This window comes from Staurois parvus, unplaced genomic scaffold (assembly GCF_062004578.1).
Source record: "Staurois parvus isolate SC_StPar_1 unplaced genomic scaffold, SC_StPar_1.0 ptg000064l, whole genome shotgun sequence".
In the NCBI taxonomy this organism is placed as follows: Eukaryota; Metazoa; Chordata; class Amphibia; order Anura; family Ranidae; genus Staurois; species Staurois parvus.
The window spans coordinates 5,722,075-5,749,194 of record NW_028317860.1 but is presented as its reverse complement, the minus strand read 5'-3'; the positions used below and the strand labels follow the sequence as shown (position 1 = coordinate 5,749,194).

Sequence of the window (27,120 nt, the reverse complement as noted above, 5' to 3'; positions counted from 1 at the left end):
AAAAAAAAAACGGGAAACAAACTATTTGAAAGAAATCTACAAAAAAGATTATCAAGTTCTATAACTGCTTATTTGATCAAATACAGAATGCTATCAATAAAATAAAAAATATATATATATCACCGATCTGGGTGATTATCTACCTTTTAATGTTAGAGACTGCTCTTTGCTTCACCATATTCATTCCAGAGGGATGAAGAAAGCTGCGGTGTCTGCATCTCTTCAGAAGCAGTCAACCCTTAGGGAGTATCTCATCAAATATTACATTTCTATTGCAGAAGTTCCACGTTACTAAACGTAAGAACCACTCAGAACAGTGTAGTCACTGCATATTTCAGCTTCTCCATGATTTTAACAGGGCTGCTAGTAGTGGGTGGTAAGCTGTACCTCCCAGGGACCAGAATATGCAAGGTCTTTATACCGTGCATGAGCCTTAATAAAGGTAGTGTTATTTCTCAGAAAATATTTTTTCAGTCACATGTGTACTTGTACATGTAGTGATATCGTAATATAAATATCATGAATAAAATTGTACCTTGGTACAATATCTTACCTCCATGTTCTGCAAATTTTGGGTTGGACAAGATCATCTTACAAAATTTAAGCCCATTTTTATACTGCTTTTGTTCATAGCATTTCTACAAGAAAAAAAAAAAAGAAAAAATACTTTTGTTATCACATGCAGATAAATAATAATATAAAAAATTAAAATTGGACACATTGCATGGAGATGTTTATCTGGTCCCTCATCACACCATGCTATATTGCCTCACTGACAGTTCTGGGAAGCCATATGCTATGGAACTGGGCGAGAGGTCTGAGGAGCTGTACACAGTAGTGTGTGTGTGTAAATGGAAGTTTAAGAAGTCTAATGAGACTTCTTCTTTAAAGATCAGCCAAAATGTTTCTTTTAAAGTTTTTGGTAAAAGAATGAAGGGTGTGGAGTGTTTATTGCAGTCTCCCCTCACTTCCTATCTATATGACAGCTTTCAGCACAAGAAGTGAGAGGAAACAGGTGTCAGAGAAAGAAGCGAGAGGAAATCTCACAAACAGCAACATAAACTTTGGTTGTTTTATGTAGAGAGGAAGAATTGGAATTTTATTTTACCTGTGCCCCCTTTGGGAAGGCCCACCTCACTTTCGGTCAAAGTGGCAGGTATCCAGATGCGAGGAAGGGGGGAATCTCAGTAAGCATTTTGAACTGAACAGACATTCCAAAACTAGCCATACACTGATAGATTTTCGAATGAACTTTCATTCAAAAAATCTCATCAGTACATTTAAAGGCTAAGTTCATCTTTTGGGAAAAAATAATTGCAAATATTTTTGCAGTAAAAAAATTTGCATTTATTATTTTCTCCCTCAGGATCCTGCAAAGCATTACACCCATAATCAGTGGAGGCAAGCCCTGCAGCTTTCAGCCCAAAGCTCTGATACAGGCTGACTGTTTAGAAGCTGCAGGGCTTGTGCATGAACTACAAGAGCGCTCATCATCACCCCCACAGTTCACTGAGAACTACAAGCCATCAGCCGCAATGGTAAGCTCTCTCATTCACAAACTGATGTGAATGGATAGCATGACTGTGGCGGTGGAACCCCGCATAGCCATGCTATTTTCAATATGTGACAGTAGGTGCGGGGAGAAGATCCCCGCCAGCTGTCAAAGGGAGGGGGGGGGGAATCAGAGGGGTTCAGGTGGCAGGTCTTTAACATGGTACACGATACCATGTGGAACCCCGCATAGCCATGCTATTTTCAATATGTGACAGTAGGTGCGGGGAGAAGATCCCCGCCAGCTGTCAAAGGGATGGAGGGGAGGGGAACAGGGGGGTTCAGGTGCCAGGTCTTTAACATGGTACACGATACACCCAAATTATGGCTGTAATGTGTAACATGCTCTGAAAGATGAGCCTATTCTTTAATAATCCCACCAGAGCTTTGATAAATGCCAGTCTAAAGTACTTTCAAATTCAGTTTTCTTTGAACATTCAATTTTGCAATGAATTGAATTTCCTGACTGAAAACCACATTCACAGTTAGATTTTTTAAGAAAAGGTTTTCCATGCAGCTCGCTCTATTTTTTTTTCCTAGTAAATTACCCCTTATTACAAAATTAAATGAATGTTCCAAAGTGAGATTTTTTTGGAACACAATTCCACTGGTGTATGGTCAGTTTAACCTTTCTTCACTCTGTACAAAACATAGTTGACAACATTTTAAAATAAAGGTCACATTTCTGCACATTTAGAAAGCAGTAAATGTGACATTCACTGCAGGTGAACCGATCACTATAACCATTTGAGTGGCAGGTAGCATTTTAAAATGGCACAGGAAGAGCAACAGGGGCTATCTGTCCCAGTTTTACAACTGCACCTGGCTTTTTATATTAATATTAATATTTTTATATAAAAATCCACAGTCTGCAGTATCTCTCGAGCTCTGATAAAGAAAGGACCCCCTTGAATCACGTTAGATTTTGCAGACCTGTGCGGCATCTTCACAACATACAAGAAGCATGTATAATGGTTCTGACGGTTCTCCATTTGGCTACTTGTAATGAGCATGTTTTTTTGTATTGGTGAGTATGATAACCTATTTTCCTTTTAATAAAAGGTGTTTAAAGAGAATGTTCTAGATCTTTTAGGAATGTACAAAATAACAATGAGGAAAACTGCACTGGTCAGCAAGTTAAAAGAATACAATGAGTGAGTGTGGTAATGTTATGCCATTAGCTCAGGAAAATTAATATTTGTAACAGTGTACTAGAGGGAGATCATTCTGTGAATGAAGACAAGCTAAGACCTTGTTAGCACATGCAGTGCACTCTGAAAAATGATTTGCTTTCGGATTGCTCTTCAGAGGGCTTTTGACAGGTGGTGAGGAGGTGTTATATTGCTTCCTCCCTGCCTGCTTTAACCCGGTTCCAGCAAACCGCATAAATTGCACAAGGTTGCAGGGCGCCCACATTCAGCTAAATGGGTTTTGTTCAGTATTGTTTGCCAAACATGACAGCAATGATAATTATTGCCATGCTGCAATGCAAAAACATGACAGCTCTGGCATACATACATCCCCCTCCGCTGCCTTTGGAATTACGAAGGGGCGGGGCAGTTAAAACACAGCTCAAGAACATGTTTTTGCTGCCCCCCAACAATAAGCATTAATAAAGCCTAGAATGTTTTCATAGTTTCACAATATTTCTGTGTGCCTTCATTTACAGAACAATCTTCCCCCTGTGCAGGTTTACTCTGTGATAAAAATGCACTAAGACAACGTAATAAGTTACATTAGATTTAGGTGCCAAATACCTCAAAACAAACTAGAACGCATTTGTTAAACTGGAAAACAAAAGGTGGAAGCACTGCATGCCGGGACCCAGCCACTATGCAGAAAGGTGGAGATACGGCCTCAGCCTAAGCACCTCCTGACTACACCCCTCTGATAGGTTTCACCCCACCTATGGGGCTTACACACAGAACATTCTCCAGGATTATAAAGCAGTGAATTTCACATTTGCCGCTTTATAAAGATATCTGTCAGGATTGTTTTACATCTGCACCAAGAAAAGAGAACTCAATCTAAATTTCACAGCAATGTAGACTTTATATTATGGTTCATCCAGTTTTGAAAGCCAGGGAGCATGTCCCAGTTATGCAAATTACCAGGGAGTCATTGCAATGGAAGCTATAGAGACAGAAAGCTGTGATCACCAGTACATACAGATCACTAGATTTAGGCTCCTGAGCAGTGAAGAGTGCACTCTGCAGATGGTGGACCAAAGCCTCCAAAAGGTACACAGAAGGTGGAGATCATCATAAGGCTAGGTTCACACTGCTGTAATCTGATTTTAAGTGTGATTATGTGGTGCAACTTGGATGTGGTCTGCATATTCTATAGGGCAGGGGTGTCCAAACTATGGCCCTCCAGGTGTTGCGAAACTAAAAGTCCCATGAGGCCTTGCAAGACTCCAACATCTACAGGCAAGACACCCACACATGATGGGACTTGTAGTACTTCAACAGCTGGATGGCCATAGTTTGGACACCCCTGCTATAGGGCCTTAATCATGCTGGAATCATGCCTAAGTAGTAAAGGAACCTTTTCCAAACTCACGCTGTGCTGAGTTGAATTGATGTGAACAGGCACCACTGAAAACAATATGATTTCCATTGTCATGTGATTCAAGTCACATCTGAAATCGCACTAATGTGAATGGAGCCTGACAGCCCACTGGGTATGGTTTGCTAAGCAGGGTATATACACCCTGTAGATTGGGGACCACTGTCAAGAGTAGGTGCAAATCAGTCTGTGATCAGCAGTACAGTTAGATCACTGGGTATGGGTCTCTGGGCAGATGTAATTTGTTGATGGGAGACCAATATAAGAAGATGGTACACAGCTAAGCAAACAAGGCTGGGATCAACAGGACATTCAGATCACTGGGTGCTGATCTATGGACAGGTAATACGCACCCTGCAGATGGAGGACTAGGATCAACAGAGGGTACACAGGAGGCTGTGATCAGCACTACATATAGATCACTGGTGTGGGTCTCTGGGTGGGTAATGTGCACTCTGTAGTGGGAAACAGTATAATAAGATGGTACACGACAATACAAAGAAGGCTGGGATCACCATGACAGACAGATCACTGGGTGTGAGTCTTTGGACAGATAATGTGCTGATGAAAGACCACAATCACCAGAAGGTACACAAAGGGCTTTGATCAGCGGTACAGTCAGATCACTGAGTATGGGTCTCTTGAAAGGGAATGTGCACCCTGCAGATGGTTGACCATTAAAAGAAGATGGTGCACAGCTATACAATAAAGGCTGAGATCAGGTACTAGGACATGTAGTTTTCACCTTGCAGGTGGGGGATCAGGATGATCAGAAGGTATACAGAAGGTGGAGATCACAGTGACAGTCAAATGACTGGGTGTGGGTCTATGGACAGATGATATGCACCTTGCAGTTGGAGGACCATAATCAGCATAGGACACACTGGAGGCTGTGATCAGCAGTACAGTCAGAGGACTGGGTATGGGTCTCTAGGAAGGGAATGTGCACCATGATAATGGGGGACCAGGATGATGAGAAGGTACCCAGAAGGCAGAGATCACAGTGACAGCCAGAACACTGGATGTGGGTCATCAGAAGGTACACGAGGGGCTGTAATCAGCAGTACAGTCAGATCACTGGGTAAGAGTCTCTAGGAAGGGAATATGCACCCTGCAGATGGAAGGCCAGTATAAAAAGATGGTGCACAGCCACACAATAAAGACTGAGTTAGGGTCTTAGGACAGGTAATGTACACCTTGCAGGTAGGGGATCAGGATGATCAGAAGATACACAGAAGGCTGAGAGCACAATGACTCGTGACTGGTTGTGGGTCTTTAGACAGGTAATATGCATCCTGCAGTTGGGGGACCATAACACTGTTCAACAGGTAAAAAGTTTTGGGCATAAAATTAGCTAATCTTACATAATTTTGGGGTGCTGAAAACGAAAATGACCCTAAAAAATGTTGATTGGCTCTAGTTTCCATGATATATTCACACATCTAATGACGTAAGCCATTCAAAATTATGATGCAACTTCAGCTGCATATTGCGCAATTGATACTGGTGACCAATAGAAAATTGCATGTATACTGAGATGATGCAATATTAGCCTTTAATTGCATCACTTCACTGCATAAAAGCTGCAGTATCTGTAGCTGATTGTAGTTCGACAGCGTCTTTACATTTCGTTTTATGCTTATATAGGCTACTCAGTAATGCCTCGAACTTGTGTGAATAAAGCAGATAATTTCTGCTATATCTGCGGTGAAATAACTTTTATCTCACAAAAAAGGAGGATAACAGGAATGATTAAGAAAGCCTACAACTTGTATTTTGGCTGCAAGATAGGAGACCAGGACAAGAGCTGGGCACCACATATATGCTGCAATTCTTGTGGGACGGCACTGGAGCAATGGTTGAATGGAAAAAAGGCATCTATGCCTTTCGCTGTGCCAATGATTTGGAGAGAGCCAACAGATCATGTTAGTAATTGTTACTTTTGTATGGTGCCTCCAATTGTAAAAGGGCTAAATAAGAAGAAAAAGTTATCTGTGCACTATCCAAATATTCCATCGGCAATACGTCCAGTTCCTCATGGAGAGGGGCTACCAATTCCTAAAGCACCAGAATCCTTCGTGGTTGAGTCAAGTGAGGAAGAACCTGAAGCGTGTAGTCACGTGCAGTTGTAAGAGATAGCCCTTTCCTCGAATACAAGAGAAAAGCCAAGAGAAGCAAAACCGACACAAACTGAAGACAAAACTAGTGAGAATCCTAAGTATTAAAATGATTCAACTTAGCTTATGGCTATAATTTTTCTTGGTAATCCTATGCAATATATTATGCCATTTAGGCTTTGTTATGTAGTCAATATCACTTGCTTTATATTTGTGGAAAGACATCTATCTATATAATTATTGTGCATTATGTAGTCATTACGCCTATAGTAGAAAACTTTCCGTTTACAGAAAAACTAGAGCCAATTGACAAATTTCATTGTTATATTTGAACTCAGAATGTGAAATTCATTAAGAAATGGATCCTTTTGTTTCCAAAACTGGCAAAAAATAAAAATTTGATGAACAGCGTAATCAGCATAGGACACACTGGAGACTGTGATCAGAAGTACAGTCAGAGGACTGGGTGTGGGTTTCTAGGAAAGGAATGTGTACAATGTTGATGGGGGGCCAGGATGATTAGAAGGTACCCAGAAGGCTGAGATCACAGTGAGAGTCAGATAACTGGATGTGGGTCATCAGAAGGTACACAAATAGCTGTGATCAGCAGTACAGTCAGATGACTGGGTATGGGTCTCTAGGAAGGAAATGTGCACCATGATGATGGGGGGGGGTCAGGATGATTAGAAGGTACCCAGAAAGTTGAGATCACAGGGACAGTCAGATCACTGGATGTGGGTCATCAGAAGGTACACAAAGGGCTGCGATCAGCAGTACTGTCAGATGACTGGGTATGGGTCTCTAGGAAGGGAATGTGCTCCATGATGATGGAGGGGGGTCAGGATGATTAGAAGGTACCCAGAAGGCTGAGATCACAGGGACTGTCAGATCACTGGATGTGGGTCATCAGAAGGTACACAAAGGACTGTGATGAGCAGTATTGTCAGATGACTGGGTAAGGGTCTCTAGGAAGGGAATGTGCACCATGATGATGGGGGACCAGTATAAGATGGTGCACAGCTATACAAAGGTTGAGATGAGATCTTAGGACAGGTAAAGTACATCGTGCAGGTGGGGGATCAGGATGATCAGAAGGCTGAGATCACAATGACAGTCAGGTGACTGGTTGTGAGTCTCTGGACAGGAGATGTGCCCCGTGCTGATGATGGGGGACTAGAGTGATCAGAAGGCCAGGATCGTCAATCGAGGCAGCTCGCTGGGTGTGGATCTGTGGTCACTGTAATGTGCACCCTGATAATGGGGGACCAGTATCTGCACGAGGATGACAGCTCGTACTGAGTCATTATTAGAGTGTGTGCTCTGTGGCCCAGGAGACCAAGCTCTCACCAAGATCCTCTTGAAGAGGTTGTTCTCTTTTGGGGGGAGGGTGACACCCGGCATGATGTCTCCGTGTTCTGCCCGCCCCTCGCGGGGGTCCCGAGGAAGAAGCCACCTTTCTCGGAGGCCGCACTACAAGATGGGGACTGCGCCTGCGCACACGGCTCCTCGAGTCTTGTGTGGGAACGCACATTGATGATGTCATTTTCGCTTCCTGGCCCCTGGGTGGCTGTAGAACGGTGTAGATGTCTGTGGGGTGGTAATGTCATGTAATGTGTGAGAGGTATTCCATCCTGATGGTTCTATTTCGGGTGTGCGGTGGGAATTGCATGTACGAGGAGGTTTGGTGCTGATCCCTCTCCGTAGATTGGTGGTGCGCGGTGTGCATTCTGGGAGTTGTAGTTCGTTTGTCCTGACCTCAGTGTGTGCCGGCTGTAAGGTGAGTGTAGTCGGGGAACACAGGCAGAGGCCGACACCACACAGGAATTCTACCCTAGAGGATTGTAGCTGCACCTGTGTGCTAAGGCTCTGATTGAAGCAGCTCTTCATGCATACAAGTTCCAGGCAAGTGAATAGCCCCACGATTACTATGTGATATATAAGGCCCTATTAACAATATGACACCAGATGTTAAAAATCTGTTTTTTTTGTGTGTGTTGTCACTCTATGCTGACAGTGCTGCCCATTCATTTCATTTGGCTGTCCTACATGCCACAAATCCAGCAAAATAGTTCATGCACATTTAATAACGGCCCATCTGCTTGCCTTGCTTGGGGTACCATCAACAATAAATGGCCCCGCAAGTGCGGCTCGCGGTTTTTGTCCATTTTATGTACATGTGCAGAATGGCATGGCTGCGCACTTTCATGCGTTATAGTGTGCGTGTAGCTGAAGTCAGGGATCGAAGTCTGATGAAGTCAGGGACTGCTTCCTCTACTCCCTCTATATACAGGTATTTAGTCACAGCCTTATCCCCTTTAAACCTTTTTTTAAAGAGGAACTCCGGGTCAGGCAGAAAATGCAGACACTAAACCATTAATACAATCTAATCCTTATCATTGATGAGAAAAGCCTCACTGAGTTTTCATGACCTCATCTCTGTAATTCAAAAGATAACAGTATCTGCTCTGCCCAGGAGGAGGGGTAACAGCCGGGGTTACACCATATCCTTTCCTCTCGCTCTGCAGTAAAAGGAAACTACAGTTCCCATCAACCACAGGGAATTGTAGTGAATGTGGGCGGGTACACTATGCCTGTACATGTTGAATGTCCAACAGTCTCAGTCCGCCCACCACTGCAAGTGGGCCTGAATTACCTTACCTCACTGCTTCTTGGAGAAAGAACTACAGAGGGGATGTGCCAAGACCAGTGGCTAGAGGGATAGGAGCTATAGCAGCTTCTGGTCTTACACACAGGAAACCAAAGAGAATTAACAGTTTGATTTGAAAATGAATAGACTATTTCAGAGCAAGTACTGAGTGAACCAGAAGATGGATGAGATATTCAGTGAAGGTAGGAAATCGGCAACAAGGACATGTAAGGAGGTTTTCCCCCGGAGTTCTGCTTAAAAAGGGAGAAACATAGAGGCTACTATTGGTGATCTCTCCATCTGAAACCTCAGCTTTCATGTGGACCCCCTAATCTGCATACATTATTATTACTAGTAGGCAAGATTTATGTAGTACAATCAATTTGCACAGAAAAGGCAGACAGTACAGTTACAAAGTAATTCAACACAGGAGGAGTCGGGTGGCCCTGCTCATTAGAGCTTACAATCTAAAGCAGCACAGTGGCTAAATGGTTAACACTTCCGCCTGGCAGTACTAGGGTCGTTCAAATTCCAACCACGGCACCACCTGCCTGACGTTTGTATGTTCTCCCTGTGTGGGTGTTTACCTTTTATTCTTTGTGATTGTCATTTTATGAAGGGTAGTTTATAAGGAACATTCTATAGCGTTTGAGGTTATTTTCTGGCAGTTTTATTCTCACTCATTTTTGTACACCTACTCAGCCAGGTGTTTACTTTATTTTACATTGTTTATTAGCCACTTGCCCTCCTGAGGATGCGGTACTTTAACTGGCAATTGCGCGGTCATGCACCGCTGCACCCAAATGAAATTTATGAACATAAATCACCAGCGCCAAAAAATTAAAATAAAATAAAAAAATTAAATGCTGCTGTACATAAGTGTAACCTTACACCAAAAATTATAACATCATAAACAGCGCAAAATAATTTGTTATAGTGCTAAATCAATATATAAAAAATTAAATATTATTATAAACAAAAAATAAATATCAATATAAAATATAGTCCCACTCCAAAATTTGTGGAGAAAATATGACAAGTGAAAAAATAAAAATACAAAAATGAAGGAAAAAACTCCTTAAATATTCAGGAAGTCCTTATTCCAAAGAAGTGTGCTTCCATCAAAATTAGTGCTCAAACCAATATATACCGCACTCACCAGATTATGGTGAAATAAATGCATTTTAGGTATTTATGGGATCCTAGACCTTTATAATATGCCTCCAGAACTCCGCTCCTATTTCTCCTACATTAATTAATTACATTGAGTTTCTTTGGGAAGTGGAACCTGGTGGTGTTGGAAGTTGGAGGAAAGCTTTCCTGTGGTGGAGTGGAGCTCTGGAGGCATATTAGAAGGGTCTAGGATCCCATAAATACCTAAAAGGCGTTTATTTCACCATAATCTGGTGAGTGCGGTACAAATGAAATTTACTTCCTTTTTTTCCCAAGAATTGAGCTTCCTTTCTGTGGTATTTGATCGCCTGTGCTTTTTTAATTTTTTGCTCTGAGAAAAAAACAATATTTTTGCCTTTTTGCTATTAAACACGTCCAGTAAAAAATTTTTTATCTAATTTTGTCATAAATTTACACCAAAATGTATTGTGCTACATGTCTTTGCTAGAAAAAAGTAAATTAATTGGTTTACTTGAAAGGTATAGTGTTTACAAATGGTGGTTTATATGCTGGAATTTTTTTTTCTTTTACTAGTAATGGCGGCTGTCACGATCGCACGGTCGCCGCCACCAACATGCGACAATCACACGACCGTGACTAACAGTAATACGTCACGCCCGTGGCGTCAGACCCCAGACCTTCTCACCAACTCGTGACCGAAGGATCGGCCGATCTAAAACCATGGTGTGACGCGCGTAGAAAATCCCCACGCAGCTGCACCCTGCACAGCGATTGTCCAGCTAATGGGCTACAATCGGTGCCTGCAGCCTGAATGCGCTTGTTACTGGGTCGGGTTAATTACGCAAATAACCCTCTACCTGCCACCACCACTTTTGTCGGAGACTGGGAAACTCCCATTATCAAATATACACTATAATGATTAAAAAGTCGCCTGTCCAATACGGTCACCGCAGGCCGATTGGGCAGAGGATTAAACAAACACAGTAGCGTCTCTTCAAAGGCAGGAATTCGTGAATTGCAAGAAAGCGCTCAGAAACAGTTTAACACTTTCAGAAAGAAGGATTTATTACTAAGAGTCAAACAGGTGCAATAAAATATTTACAAAGAAAATGTAACTATATATATATATATATATATATATATATATATATATGCATATAAAGGTACAGCAAAGAGATAATAGGAAGGAAGTTAAAGGGTTAAGTTACTTGCCAATATGCCTTGGTTTGTAAGCAGATCCAAGTTTCTGCGCAGGAAGGGTCTTTGATCTCCTGTGTTACGATGTTAAGCTCAGGAGATGTGTGCAGCTCTAACTTCCAGGCTTGCAGCCTGTCCTTTTTAAAATCCCCCTGCAAGGGGGGGGGGGGGGTGGCTCTTAGTCTGCCCAATACAATATTTTGGGCAGGATGTCAGTGGACTCTCAATTAAAACTAACAGCTTCATACTCTATGATATGAAACATAGGTGACAGCTGACCTGAGGAATGTTCAATTAACTGCTGGTCAGTTTTATGAGGTTCCAACTTCTTTCAAGTCCGGGGAGAAGCTGCCTTATCTGTTTTATGTTGGGTGAGAAAGGTTACACTTTCGCAAACTGCTCGGTACCAAACTAGGGATGCCCTTACCTGTGTTGACCCCCCACCATCTGTCACTCGGGAAGGGAGGGGGTAGGGAGTGAATGATCGAGGAATACCTCAAATAAAATAAAAGGAAAAGGGGAACTCCACGTCCAACTCTGATGACCAAGTTTGCTACAGCAGTGATCAGCGACATATAGCAGGACTGTTGCAGGCATTCTGACACTGGAGGGAACTGACTTGGTGTCACTGACATCTCCAGTGACACCAATACAGTGATCAGTGCTAAAAAAAAGCACTGACACTGTACTAATGGCACTGGGCAGGAAGGGGTTAACTGTGTGCTAGGAGTGTTTTACTGGGGGGAGGTGTGTTGGTGCTTCACTGTAAGCACACCGCTCTGGATGGCTGCGCTGTGCACAGCCATCCAGAGCAATGTGCCCAAGGCAACAGGGAGGAAGACTGTTAGTAAACAAAGCAGCCCTCTTCCTCGTCACAGATCCTTGGTGATCACCAGGCGCCGGCAGGTAATTGCCAACCTGGACCCGGTGATTGACAGCCGCAGCCATGAATGGCGGCGTGTGTAGGGTGCACACGCAGGTCGCGTGTGCCCCCTACCCGGAGATACGAAACCACATATATATATGTGATTTTGCGTACCCCTGCAGCCTTGTAGCAGTGTTTCTACCATAGGGCAGCGGCGAAGCCGTTAATAAGGGAGTAGTGCAGCATCTATTTTCATTTTTATTCTTTAGGCTTGTGGGAACACAATTAGGTGTCTGCAGCAACTCATTTCCTTTGGTTAGGTTGTGGCAGTGCAGGAGGATATATTGTATCTATTTCTAGAAGGATGTCAGTAGTGACTGTAATTTTTTCATGAGGATATATTGTATCTATTTCTAGAAGGATGTCAGTGGTGACTGTAATTTTCTCATAACAGTTACAGGTCATGATGTTAAAGGGACCCTGTCTGTCTCTAATCCTATCTGATGTCTTTTGCAGTAGAAGAGATATTATACTAACCTCTCTGACATACCACACATCCTACACTCGATCTATTTCAACACTGTAACTCTAAGGCATCCTTCACATGGGCATAACCATTTTACTGATGCTATTACATGTGTTTTCTAGGAGAAAAGTTCCTGTGTAATGATTAGTAAAATACTTGCATATAAATGATTTTAAATGCGTAAAGACGCAAATGCGTACATAATTTATTTTTATAATTTATTTTCGCCTTTTGTTGCGCATGTAAAAGTGTAAGCGCATATTCTTAGACACAGATTTTCGGATTCTGTGTTACGGATCTGAAAGCAGCTCATGTTTATGCACCTGTGTGAATGGCTCCATTGAAAACATGCAGCTGCATTCAGATCCTTAAAGTGGAACTTTAGCTAGAAAATTAAGTCCAGCTAGATGACTGTAGACTGGCCCCTTTTGTAAGGATGTAAAACATTATAAACGAGTGCCTATACTGTTTGAAATCCAGTAATATGCTGTCTCACCCTGCTCTGCACATGCTCAGTTGCTGTCCATTTTTAGGCACTGCATAATTTGTAGAGGCCGACCTGCTGACAGCCTTAAAGTGGAATTAAACCCTCCTATCCTTTTCAGCCAAGGAAGCTGCTTCTGTTTGATCTGCAACTGCCATGGTGCTGCATGTGTGAATGAAGTCAAATGCTCTTCAGCCCTCCAAAAATGTTAGTTTCCTGTGTCTTCCTCTGCTCACTGTCATTGCTTCCTCTATACACTATGGGGGAGATTTACTAAAACTGATGCACTTAGAATCTGGTGCAGCCGTGCATAGTAACCAATCGGCTTCTAACATCAGCTTGTTCAATTAACCTCTTCCTGCCGAGCATACACATATGTGCGGCCCCACTGCACTGGACTTTATTCATATATACTTGTCAGTCTTTGTGCTGGGAGTGTGCTGCACGGCGCACTCCCAGCACAGAAACTGGGGTCTCACCAGGAACACAGAGTCCCATACTAACAGTTGGATGTCTGATCACTGCGATAGCCTCTGATTGGCTATCACAGTGATCAGTCACTGTGAAGCCCGCATTTAAAAAAAAAAAAAAAAGTTTGATCTAGGTCAGTGCCAGAGTTAGGGTCAAAGATCAGGGTCAGTATTTTTTTGGGCAAGATTTAAAAAAATAATAATTAATAATTAGTATCAGTGCCAGTTAGTGTCAGTGTGTGTAGGATAAAAAAAGCAAAATGTTAACTATTTTTTCTGGGCTGTACTACAGGTACATACAAAAAAATAACATACACATATGTGGTATCGCTACACTTGTCAGGAGCAGAAGAATTTATTTTGAGTTGTTTTTGGTGATAGGTTATGGTAGTAGAAAGAAATATACAGCAAAATATAACAATAAAATTTCCTTCCTTAAAAAAAAAATCAGATATCTATTACCATTTACCACCAAATGAAAACCCAATTGTCCTGAAATAAACAGGGTATAATTCACCTGGATGCACAAAGTAGTTGTGATATGTATGGTTTTACTAACACATATCAAAATTGTGCTTAGGCATTAACATTTGTTTTATCCTTAGGGGGGAAGGGATTAAGCTTTGACAATAAAACCTGGAAGCTGATTGGGTTTTCTGTAGAGTTACATAGTTGGTTAAATAGTTAGTCTGGCTGAAAAAAGACAAAGTCCATTTCAACCATCAAAAAAAAAAAAAAAGTCCCCCGAGAGGCAATCTGATATTCCCTGGATCAACTTTACCTATAAATGTTAGTATCCAGTTATATTCTGTATATCCAAGAAAGAATCCAGGCCTTTTTTAAAGCAATCCACTGAGCTGGCCAGAACCAACTCTTGAGGGAGTCTATTCCACATGTTCACAGCTCTCACTGTTAAGAAACCTTTCCGTGTTTGGAGATTACTTTTTATCCTCCAGACATAAAGAGTGCCCCCTTGTCCTCTGTGATGACCTCAGGGTGAATAGCTCTACACCGAGTTCACTATATGAACCACTGATGTATTTATACATGTTGATCATATTCCCCCTTAATCTCCTCTTCTCGAGAGAATAAATTCAGTTCCTCTAATCTTTGCTCATAGTTGAGCTCCTCCATGCCTCTTATCAGTTTGGTTGTCCTTCCAGAACATTGGGGAACTGGAGAAAGTACAGATACTTTCTCCAGTTCCCCAATGTTCTTTTTATGAACTGGTGCCCAAAACTGAAATGCATATTCCAGATGAGGTCTTACTAATGATTTTTACAGGGATAATATGATATCTCTCTCTCTGGAGTCTATACCTCTTTTAATACAAGAGAGGATTTTGCTCACTGCAGCTTGGCATTGCATGCCATTATTAAGCTTGTGATCTACCAGAACTCCCAGATCCTTCTCCACCATTGATTCCCCCAGTTGTACTCCCCCTAGTATGTATGATACATGCATATTCTTAGCCCCCAAGTGTATAACCTTACATTTATCAACATTAAACCTCATTTGCCACATAGTTGCCCAATTAAACAGTGTATTGAGGTCGGCTTGTAACTTGGAGACATCCTGTAAGGACGTTATTCTACTGCACAGCTTGGTGTCATCTGCAAAGACTGAAATGGGATTTATAATCCCAGACCCTATATTGTTTATAAATATATTAAAAAGTAAGGGTCCCAACACTGAACCTTGGGGTACACCACTGACAACCCTAGACCATTCAGAGTATGAATCATTAACCACTACTCTCTGAATATGCACCAGATTTTGCACTCTCCAGTTTTAGTAAATAACCCCCCATGTTACAACAGGACTAAGGATGAGCTCAGACATTCTCTGAACTCCTCTCTAGTTGAACTTTGCTCCCTTTTTTTTTTTTTTTTTTTTTTTTGACTCCAGTGAGCTGCAGCCAGGTCATTTAACCCTTGTAGCACATGTTAACAAAGAGGTGAGCTGTAGGGCAAGAATGACTTTGCCAGAAGCTAAAAGGAACGTGAGTTCTAGCTCAGAGACATGTTCAGTGCATGCCCTAGTTCATTTCTAAACAGGACCTAGGGGTTGGAGGAAAGAGCCACCGCATGGTGGGGGACACAGGCAACTGACACTCCCAAAAGACTTGAAAGGTGTCAGGTCTTAAAGAGGCTGCAACACTGGAATGAAGGATAGGTAGGACACACAGGCCGCCAGAGAGATTAGTATAACAGCTCTTCTGTGGTAGGGAGATTAGTTTAGTATTTTTTTTGGAGACTGACAGGGTCTTTTTAAAGTGCTATAGTTTTTTTTATAATATAGAGATGAAATATGTATTAAATAATAAAATGACCATGTATTCTGCAGAGCATTACAGGAAGCACTGAACCTACCACATCAGTTATTCCTGACGGAGCTCCTACCCTGAACAAATGAACAGTAGACAAAGCTCCTAATATACCATCACTAAGACTTTTCTATTGTGGTCAATAGAGACATGTCACTGGGAGAAATATATAAGATGCCGTTACTGATCTTAAATGCTAATTGCATGGCTGTCATGCCATTTGGGTCACTTTAAAGCTGAAGGTTAGGCATGGATATTTTTTAATTCTTATATTGGTAGTTGTCACTAGCTTCTGAGTCCCTTACTGAGCGGCTGCTCTGCTGCTTAGTCAGCACAGGAAGTAATTCACCCAGCATGGGGGCAATTTAGACAACCCTTTTGCCTTTCTTCAATGAAAGGAAAGCATTCTCTGATTGGATGAGTTGGAGGTCACATTTAAAAAAAATAAATAAACCCGAGGAAATTCATGTGATTGTAATCCCTCACCTTGTAAAACAACCCATTCAGTTTAAAATAGAAATGAAATGCAAAACATTTGTGTATAGATATAAAGAACATACTTTTTCCTTTTTTAAATACTTTTTCCTTTTTTATAAGTGATCACGTTCCCTCTGTTATCAGCTGAAAGAGGAGAAACTGCAGCACACCAAGCTTCCCAATGAATGGCTGTGCAGTGAGTGGGGTGTCAGGACAAGTCTGATCATTGGGGGAGAGCAGGTGGAGTTCCCAGCATAGCTAGATAAATTACCACACTGTGTTTGTAACGGACCCCAGACACCCACGACTGGGTATCTCCGTCAAGAAGCTGCTTCTCAGGCTCTGGAACACGAGACCAGTGAATCTGGCTATTGTTACCCCAAGATCCAGATGACACCAGATTTGAAGTAAACCAGAAGTAGACTACTTTATTTGAACACAGATACAAGATATATACACTCTGGGGACAATTCCCCTCCCTGCATAATGACACAGGGCAGGGCAATCTACATTTAGTAACAAGAGACACACAGGTATTCAAACTTCACACCAGCAGACAGTCCCATCAGGAGGGAGGGCCGCTGGAGACAACCTCCTACTAAGCTAATACACATAAACACATACATCCCATAATAGTTTGCTCCCAAGCCAGACAAACAATAGAAAATGGGATGCAGCCGAATAACATTAAACAATCAACAACCCCCACCCCACCTATCTCCTAAACACATCTACACAGTCTGAGACAAAGTCCACACAATATTAGGACAGATCACCCTGTACCCCTAAGAGGCACAGGGCGATTTACACATAAGAGGGATATGGGGAGCAGAGACAGGGGTCTCCCCACCTCTTCAAAGTGAGCTGGGTTCCATGGGCCCCCCACCCAAAGTGACTCCTGTCACAGTGTTCTCATGCCAAGTGTGGTCTGTTTTTGATAGGAAATCAAAGGGATTGGCAGAAACACCAGGGATTTCACACAAAGAAAGCAATACAAAGAAAACAGGATACTCTTTTCATATAGTACATGGTACAGCAGGCACATATTAGGTAAAATGAAATGTTTGGTTTACATATTCTTTAAAACAAAAAAGATGGACTCTTAAAAAATGCAGTCTGATTTATGTGTTTTAAAATTGTTACTTTCCGGAAAACCCTACAATTTTTTTGCATTGCAAAATGCGGGATAATGCGAGCAGTGTGAATGAACCCTTAGAATTTGCCTTTAAATCTGGCTATATTTTTATAAAAATTTGAATTCTCACTATCTCAAAATGCTATTTTACTGGCAATAACTATCATACAATGGCTTAAATACTTTGAGTCACTGACCAAATACACCTGTGTGGATCAGGAGTCCTGCCTTTACCCAAATATTGCAGTATGCTTGTCCAGGCTTTCTTACTCAGTGAGTATTAGAACTAGAACCAGCCATGTAACTAGATTGCCTACTTGTAGCCTATATTATTCTTTAAGTACAGGTTTTGTTTAATTGCATATATGTTTATTTAATAGTTACCTGAAAGATATGATATTTAACATTTATACTTTTTTTCAGCAGGACTAAGGGATGTCATAATGAAACGTCTGCCAGGTATTGCACTGTGGAGGAGTTGTACTCCTTGTTTTAATTTGGTGGACCTTAACCAGCCATCTCGCAGACTATGTACAAAGTTTTTTATAAAACAACTTCTTGGATCGCAGAATAGAAGACCACCTTATGGTATATTCCTTCATGGGCTTCAGCTAAGAAGAAGCTGCTCTCATGGCATTGGAGCTCTTTGGCAAAATGATACCTTGCAAAATTACTTGCAGTCTTTAGTCAAGGAGCATGGACGAATAGGAGAAATGTTAAACAATTCATTAAAAGAAGAGGAACGCAAAGCCCTAAATATTGAGCATGCTGAACTGTCCCCTATTTGTTATTTGCTGTGCCAAATACAAGAATTAGAAAAAGAAGGCAAAGAGTTGGAAGCCATGTGTGCTGGTAGGTAATGGACTAGTTCCTGATAAATCTAAATCCAGGTTCTAACCCTAGCCATAGGAAACAAAAAGAGGGGAGGGGGAGAGAAGCACAACAACCATAGTGTAGCATGGAAAGTGTAAAAAAAGGCCTCCCAAAGTTAAAAAGGAACTCAGCATGACAGTCAGGTAACCTCTGGGAAAGAGTTCGGACAGGCAAGCAGGATGCCTTGCCTTGGCCATCGGCAAGGCAGCGGAGATGGAATGGAAGTGGGAACTTGCTGTCACTGGAGAGCCAAAGCCATGGGCGGAACACAGGGCCCAGGATATGAAGCCACCTTCTATTGTTGGAGAATGCTGGAGCTTTAAATATGAGAGCTTCTCAAATGTTCACTAAAAAAGGTTAGCCCTTAAGAAGCATGAAAATGAAGCTAGAACAGGAATGCATTTCAAAGCAACAATTTTTAGACAGGCTGAAGAAGAAGCAAGGTTGCTCTGAAACGTGTTCCTGTTCCAGCTTCTTAAGGGATAACTTTTTTTTTAGTGAATAAGCATTTGAGAGACTCTCATATTTAAAGTGTATCTAAACCCAAGAAAATGTGGTGGGCTTCATTATTTTAGTTTAGTTTTTTTTTTCTCCTTAATTTATACCTAGTGATTCTGTCAATAACAGTCTCCGTCCTAGGATAACAATATTTACAGTACATCATATATCTATGGAAGAACAGTGTTGTCACCCTAGGACATAGCTCCAGAAACCGTCCTTTCCCTTTTTCTCCATTGAAAGGGGAATGTGTTCTGTTGTCCTCAGGAATAGCTGGGAGCAATATAACTGATAAGAATGCAGCACAGAGCTCGCAGGAAGTTATCAGCTCACAAGATTTCTGTCAGAATCAACAGATATCTTTTGCACTTATCGAACAGATATATTCAACCACTTTAACAGGAACAAATAAGTGAAGGTCATGCCTTTAAAAATAATATGCAGACCCTGTACACAAAAGTTTTTTTCTTTATTGCAAAAAGGTCAGGACAACATGCCACCATCTGTTTCTATGGAAATAGTTAAATGTTCAAAACTGTGGATGGCAGGTTGACTTGGTCCATTTAATTACCTTTTCTAAAAACCTGTTGTGTATACCACTGGACTTGGGGTGCATCAACATGACCACGGAAAGAGTTATAGGTTTAAAGCTGAGATACCCATTACTGTCCTGTGTAGGAACTATAATTGAATGTTGTTCATTAACTGCTATAATTACTGGATTTTTTTTAGATCTCACTTCCAGAGAAGAGGAACAGTTGCTGAGCCTTGCACTGGAAGAAAAGGATGCTATAACTCATAACATCACTCAGTTGCGTACAAAGGTGATATAGTCAATACATGTATTGTTTAAAATATACTTTTTAAAAAAAAAAAGTTATATAAGCAGAGCCAGTGATGTGGATTTTTATTCTATGAACACTGATTACACATTGGGGAGAAGGCAAGCCTAAAGCACCTAAAGATCGGAGTCTGCTTAAAGTGGCACTTTAACTAAAAAAAATAAAAATTGGAAGACAGGCAGGAATTTTAATGCAGAAGAGACATGCTGTGTCTCTTCTACATTATCCTCCCTGGCGGTATTCCTGAGTGTAGCTCGTTGTTAATTATCAGTGCCAAAAGCGGTAACCCCAAGCTACACACGGGATTACCCTGCAGCGTTGCTGCGAGATCCCTGTTTCACTTACCTTGTCCTGCGCTCCCACGATGCCCCCCCTGTAGCGTCCCTGGCCATCTCCTCTGGTCGATGCCCACATCCATCTTCCAGGTTCTATTCCCTGCGAGCGTCGGGACATACAGGGACCAGAATCGGCGGGAAATTTTAAAATTTTAAAAAGTGACATTCACAAAATACACTAAAATCACATAGTAAAACATTACTGTATCAAACCTTTTCACATACATTTTGTCCCTAGTGCTTTGTCCTGTGCCCTGCCTGCATTTTTACTGTTCTTTCTGCCTGGAAACTGAGAAACGTCCTTGGCGTCCAAAAAGCGTCCCTTTACGTCAAAAGCGGGTTTAGATCAGCTAGAGAACAGCGAAAGTAAATTAGAACCACTTGCAGAATTGAGTGATAACGATTCGTGGGGAAATTCATCATCAGACACTGAAAACGATTTTGCGACTAAGCTCAGTGATGTGCGAACTTCGCGCTATATTTCAAATTTCAGTGTTTTTGGTTTGATTATATTATTGAATTAAATTTATTATATTATTATTTTTAATGATTATTTATTATATTTTATGATTTCGTGTTTAAAATTCTATCATACCCGGGATGTTTACTAGACTCTTGTTCGGATGGATTTCAGTTATTCCTAAAAATTACAGGCCTACAATAAAAAAGTTTATGACATATTTCCATGCAAAAAAAATGTAATGCTTTGTGCACAGAAATATTGACCTAATCATACCGCTAGGGAGGTTAAAGTTACCTGCCTGTCCGCCCCTGTACAGTGAGCCATGCATGTACAGCTCACTGTATAAATTCGTCAATGCTGAATCTGATGGAGTGACATCATCCCGGCCAATAACAGCGGCTGGCAGTCAAGACCCAGAATCCAGACACTCGAAGATGTCAGCAGTCGGGCGGCTAGCATCGCTGAAACTAAGGTGAGTATAGTTCTGCTTTAACTAGCTGCAGACTTTAGCGTGAAAAACGTAATCATTCTACACAGGGAATATGTAGCTCATCCAGCCTCTCTGCCCTGCTTTTGGAACCCTCCCTTCCCAGTATAACCTAATTGTTGGCATTGAGTAATCATGAAGCTGGCATTACAATACACTCAGAGGAGAAGTGGATATATACAAACTTACATTTATTATTATTATTATTATACAGGATTTATATAGCGCCAACAGTTTTCTCAGCGCTTTACAATATAATGGGAGACAGTACAGCAACAATAGAGTTCAATACAAGAGGGTTAGGAGGGCCCTGCTCCTCAGAGCTCAATTATATCTTTTTGTTCACTCATCTGCAGGGATTAATTTAGTTCTGGAGATGATGTCAGTTAAAGCAACCTGACAAGTAAAACGGTGTTTTTTCGTGGGGTTTTTTTTTTTGTTTTGTTTTTTTTTAATAGGAATGTATCTCTGTTTAACCCCTTATTAACCCTTAGGTTACTCTAAGCCGCCATAATTAAGTCCGTTTCCTTCTTTATTAAACTATTATTTTCTTGCTGACATTTTTTTTTTCTATTTTATTAATTTCTATTCATATTTAAACTTCTTGTTTTCTTTGTTTAATATTTTTATATATTTAACATACAAAATAAAAAAAATACTGTATTTCATTTGTAAATAACTTTGCAATGCTTTGTACCAGAATCATAATTTTGGTGTTATTTTAAAAATGACAAATTACAGAATAAGATGTGCTCTGTATATGTGCAGTAGCACTATATATTTTTAAAATAACACTACCCAAAAAAGTGCATTTTGTATATTTTTGTTGCATTGTTATTGTCTGAGGATTGTGAAAAACAAAAAATCATATGGCAATATCATGAAAAGAGAGCCTTGTTTGCCCTTACAAAAAATGTATGTATTACCTTGTTATCTTTAGTAATGATAAAATTGTTGTGGAATAAACAGGTCCACATCAGAAATGTAAGAATTGCTCTGGTCCATAGTGGGTGAACAGGTGTGAGAGGTGAAGTGGTTAAAGGAAATGTGTAATTGTTTAATTTGTAACAAGTTGGATGGAGTATTTCTGAAAGATATGATTTTTTTCATCAAAACAGTTACCGTATTTTCCGGCGTATAAGACGACTTTTCAACCCCTGAAAATCTTCTGAAAAGTCGGGGGTCGTCTTATACGCCGGTGCGACCCGGTGTCAGGGCGGCACTTTTTCGAGGGCCGGTGCGGCACTGCCCCCCCCCTTCTCCAACGGACACTAAGTACAGGGGTGGGCAGAGGGGCTGCTGTACCTTACCTGGCTCCGGTCCCATGACGATCCGGTCCAGGAAGCGCGGCTGCTCCTTCTTTCAGTTCGGCCACTCGATGGTCACGCGGCCGCTCGGCTCCGCCTCCTCACCGGTGATTGGGCTCCAGCACTGGAAAGGCACACAGGCGACCAATCACCGGCGAGGAGGCGGAGCCGAGCGGCCCCGCGAAAATCGAGCGGCCGAACTAGAAGAAGGAGCAGCCGCTCCTCTCCCCCACTGACACCAACGATGGGGCACTATTCCTCCTCCCACTGACACCAACGATGGGGCACTATTCCTCCCCCCCCACTGACACCAACGATAGGGCACTATTCCTCCCCCCCCCACTGACACCAACGATGGGGCACTATTCCCCCCCCCCCACTGACACCAACGATGGGGCACTATTCCTCCCCCCCCCCACTGACACCAACGATGGGGCACTATTCCTCCCCCCCCCACTGACACCAACGATGGGGCACTATTCCTCCCCCCCCCCACTGACACCAACGATGGGGCACTATTCCTCCCCCCCCCCACTGACACCAACGATGGGGCGCTATTCCTCCCCCCCCCCACTGACACCAACGATGGGGCGCTATTCCTCCCCCCCCCACTGACACCAACGATGGGGCGCTATTCCTCCCCCCCCACTGACACCAACGATGGGGCGCTATTGCTCCCCCCCCACTGACACCAACGATGGGGCGCTATTGCTCCCCCCCCCCCCACTGACACCAACGATGGGGCGCTATTGCTCCCCCCCCCACTGACACCAACGATGGGGCGCTATTGCTCCCCCCCCCACTGACACCAACGATGGGGCGCTATTGCTCCCCCCCCCCCACTGACACCAACGATGGGGCGCTATTGCTCCCCCCCCACTGACACCAACGATGGGGCGCTATTCCTCCCCCCCCACTGACACCAACGATGGGGCGCTATTCCTCCCCCCCCACTGACACCAACGATGGGGCGCTATTCCTCCCCCCCCACTGACACCAACGATGGGGCGCTATTCCTCCCCCCCCACTGACACCAACGATGGGGCGCTATTCCTCCCCCCCCACTGACACCAACGATGGGGCGCTATTCCTCCCCCCCCACTGACACCAACGATGGGGCGCTATTCCTCCCCCCCCACTGACACCAACGATGGGGCGCTATTCCTCCCCCCCCACTGACACCAACGATGGGGCGCTATTCCTCCCCCCCCCACTGACACCAACGATGGGGCGCTATTCCTCCCCCCCCCACTGACACCAACGATGGGGCGCTATTCCTCCCCCCCCACTGACACCAACGATGGGGCGCTATTCCTCCCCCCCCACTGACACCAACGATGGGGCGCTATTCCTCCCCCCCCACTGACACCAACGATGGGGCGCTATTCCTCCCCCCCCACTGACACCAACGATGGGGCGCTATTCCTCCCCCCCCACTGACACCAACGATGGGGCGCTATTCCTCCCCCCCCACTGACACCAACGATGGGGCGCTATTCCTCCCCCCCCACTGACACCAACGATGGGGCGCTATTCCTCCCCCCCCACTGACACCAACGATGGGGCGCTATTCCTCCCCCCCCACTGACACCAACGATGGGGCGCTATTCCTCCCCCCCCACTGACACCAACGATGGGGCGCTATTCCTCCCCCCCCACTGACACCAACGATGGGGCGCTATTCCTCCCCCCCCACTGACACCAACGATGGGGCGCTATTCCTCCCCCCCCACTGACACCAACGATGGGGCGCTATTCCTCCCCCCCCACTGACACCAACGATGGGGCGCTATTCCTCCCCCCCCACTGACACCAACGATGGGGCGCTATTCCTCCCCCCCCACTGACACCAACGATGGGGCGCTATTCCTCCCCCCCCACTGACACCAACGATGGGGCGCTATTCCTCCCCCCCCACTGACACCAACGATGGGGCCCTATTCCTCCCCCCCCCACTGACACCAACGATGGGGCGCTATTCCTCCCCCCCCCCACTGACACCAACGATGGGGCGCTATTCCTCCCCCCCCACTGACACCAACGATGGGGCGCTATTCCTCCCCCCCCACTGACACCAACGATGGGGCGCTATTCCTCCCCCCCCACTGACACCAACGATGGGGCGCTATTCCTCCCCCCCCACTGACACCAACGATGGGGCGCTATTCCTCCCCCCCCACTGACACCAACGATGGGGCGCTATTCCTCCCCCCCCACTGACACCAACGATGGGGCGCTATTCCTCCCCCCCCACTGACACCAACGATGGGGCGCTATTCCTCCCCCCCCACTGACACCAACGATGGGGCGCTATTCCTCCCCCCCCACTGACACCAACGATGGGGCGCTATTCCTCCCCCCCCACTGACACCAACGATGGGGCGCTATTCCTCCCCCCCCACTGACACCAACGATGGGGCGCTATTCCTCCCCCCCCACTGACACCAACGATGGGGCGCTATTCCTCCCCCCCCACTGACACCAACGATGGGGCGCTATTCCTCCCCCCCCACTGACACCAACGATGGGGCGCTATTCCTCCCCCCCCACTGACACCAACGATGGGGCGCTATTCCTCCCCCCCCACTGACACCAACGATGGGGCGCTATTCCTCCCCCCCCACTGACACCAACGATGGGGCGCTATTCCTCCCCCCCCACTGACACCAACGATGGGGCGCTATTCCTCCCCCCCCACTGACACCAACGATGGGGCGCTATTCCTCCCCCCCCACTGACACCAACGATGGGGCGCTATTCCTCCCCCCCCACTGACACCAACGATGGGGCGCTATTCCTCCCCCCCCACTGACACCAACGATGGGGCGCTATTCCTCCCCCCCCACTGACACCAACGATGGGGCGCTATTCCTCCCCCCCCACTGACACCAACGATGGGGCGCTATTCCTCCCCCCCCACTGACACCAACGATGGGGCGCTATTCCTCCCCCCCCACTGACACCAACGATGGGGCGCTATTCCTCCCCCCCCACTGACACCAACGATGGGGCGCTATTCCTCCCCCCCCACTGACACCAACGATGGGGCGCTATTCCTCCCCCCCCACTGACACCAACGATGGGGCGCTATTCCTCCCCCCCCACTGACACCAACGATGGGGCGCTATTCCTCCCCCCCCACTGACACCAACGATGGGGCGCTATTCCTCCCCCCCCACTGACACCAACGATGGGGCGCTATTCCTCCCCCCCCACTGACACCAACGATGGGGCGCTATTCCTCCCCCCCCACTGACACCAACGATGGGGCGCTATTCCTCCCCCCCCACTGACACCAACGATGGGGCGCTATTCCTCCCCCCCCACTGACACCAACGATGGGGCGCTATTCCTCCCCCCCCACTGACACCAACGATGGGGCGCTATTCCTCCCCCCCCACTGACACCAACGATGGGGCGCTATTCCTCCCCCCCCACTGACACCAACGATGGGGCGCTATTCCTCCCCCCCCACTGACACCAACGATGGGGCGCTATTCCTCCCCCCCCACTGACACCAACGATGGGGCGCTATTCCTCCCCCCCCACTGACACCAACGATGGGGCGCTATTCCTCCCCCCCACTGACACCAACGATGGGGCGCTATTCCTCCCCCCCCACTGACACCAACGATGGGGCGCTATTCCTCCCCCCCCACTGACACCAACGATGGGGCGCTATTCCTCCCCCCCCACTGACACCAACGATGGGGCGCTATTCCTCCCCCCCCACTGACACCAACGATGGGGCGCTATTCCTCCCCCCCCCACTGACACCAACGATGGGGCGCTATTCCTCCCCCCCCCACTGACACCAACGATGGGGCGCTATTCCTCCCCCCCCCACTGACACCAACGATGGGGCGCTATTCCCCCCCCCCCCCACTGACACCAACGATGGGGCGCTATTCCTCCCCCCCCCCTACTGACACCAACGATGGGGCGCAATTCCTGCCACTGACACCAACGATGGGGCGCAATTCCTGCCACTGACACCAACGATGGGGCGCAATTCCTGCCACTGACACCAACGATGGGGCGCAATTCCTGCCACTGACACCAACGATGGGGCGCAATTCCTGCCACTGACACCAACGATGGGGCGCAATTCCTGCCACTGACACCAACGATGGGGCGCTATTCCTCCCCCTGACACCAACGATGGGGCGCTATTCCTCCCCCTGACACCAACGATGGGGCGCTATTCCTCCCCCTGACACCAACGATGGGGCGCTATTCCTCCCCCACTGACACCAACGATGGGGCGCTATTCCTCCCCCACTGACACCAACGATGGGGCGCTATTCCTCCCCCACTGACACCAACGATGGGGCGCTATTCCTCCCCCACTGACACCAACGATGGGGCGCTATTCCTCCCCCACTGACACCAACGATGGGGCGCTATTCCTCCCCCACTGACACCAACGATGGGGCGCTATTCCTCCCCCACTGACACCAACGATGGGGCACTATTCCTCCCCCACTGACACCAACGATGGGGCACTATTCCCCCCCCCCCCACTGACACCAACGATGGGGCACTGACACCAACGATGTAGCTATCTGAGTTGTGGGACACACTCAGATAATCTGGTTGGCGAGTGACTGAAATACTACAGCACTGCGCTTATTGTGACATTTAGTGACTGGTAATGTGTGTAATCCTTTCAAGCTGAAAAAAATAATTTTGTTTCTTTTTTTTGTTTTTTTTTGTTTTTTTTAGCTATTACGGCTTCTTATGCCTCAAGAAAAATATGACAAGAATAATGCAATACTAGAGGTGGTATCTGGCAGAACTACTGGAGGTTAGTTTGTC

The 27,120-nt window shown here is 45.1% G+C and overlaps 2 protein-coding genes across 6 annotated transcripts in view; one reads left to right on the top strand and one right to left on the bottom strand.

Annotated features, from left to right (window-relative positions):
* Positions 1-7,740, bottom strand: part of NAA16 (N-alpha-acetyltransferase 16, NatA auxiliary subunit) — a 51,545-nt gene extending 43,805 nt beyond the window's left edge. The window contains exons 1-2 of the mRNA XM_089668810.1: positions 7,584-7,740; positions 554-638 (exon numbers count right to left, since the gene is read on the bottom strand). Of these exons, the coding sequence (XP_089524936.1) occupies positions 554-638; positions 7,584-7,637 (139 nt within the window). The 5' untranslated portion in view covers positions 7,638-7,740. The remainder of the gene's footprint in view (positions 1-553; positions 639-7,583) is intronic.
* A 26-nt stretch (positions 7,741-7,766) lies between these two features.
* Positions 7,767-27,120, top strand: part of MTRF1 (mitochondrial translation release factor 1) — a 38,440-nt gene continuing 19,086 nt past the window's right edge. Inside the window, exons 1-4 of one of the 5 annotated variants that reach the window (XM_089668816.1) lie at positions 7,767-7,857; positions 17,921-18,349; positions 19,601-19,692; positions 27,028-27,109. In XM_089668816.1, coding sequence (XP_089524942.1) covers positions 17,941-18,349; positions 19,601-19,692; positions 27,028-27,109 — 583 coding nt within the window. In that variant the 5' untranslated portion in view covers positions 7,767-7,857; positions 17,921-17,940. Of the gene's footprint in view, positions 8,139-17,920; positions 18,350-19,600; positions 19,693-27,027; positions 27,110-27,120 lie in introns of all 5 variants that reach the window. The other 4 variants (XM_089668815.1, XM_089668813.1, XM_089668811.1 and 1 more) reach the window with 4 other exon arrangements.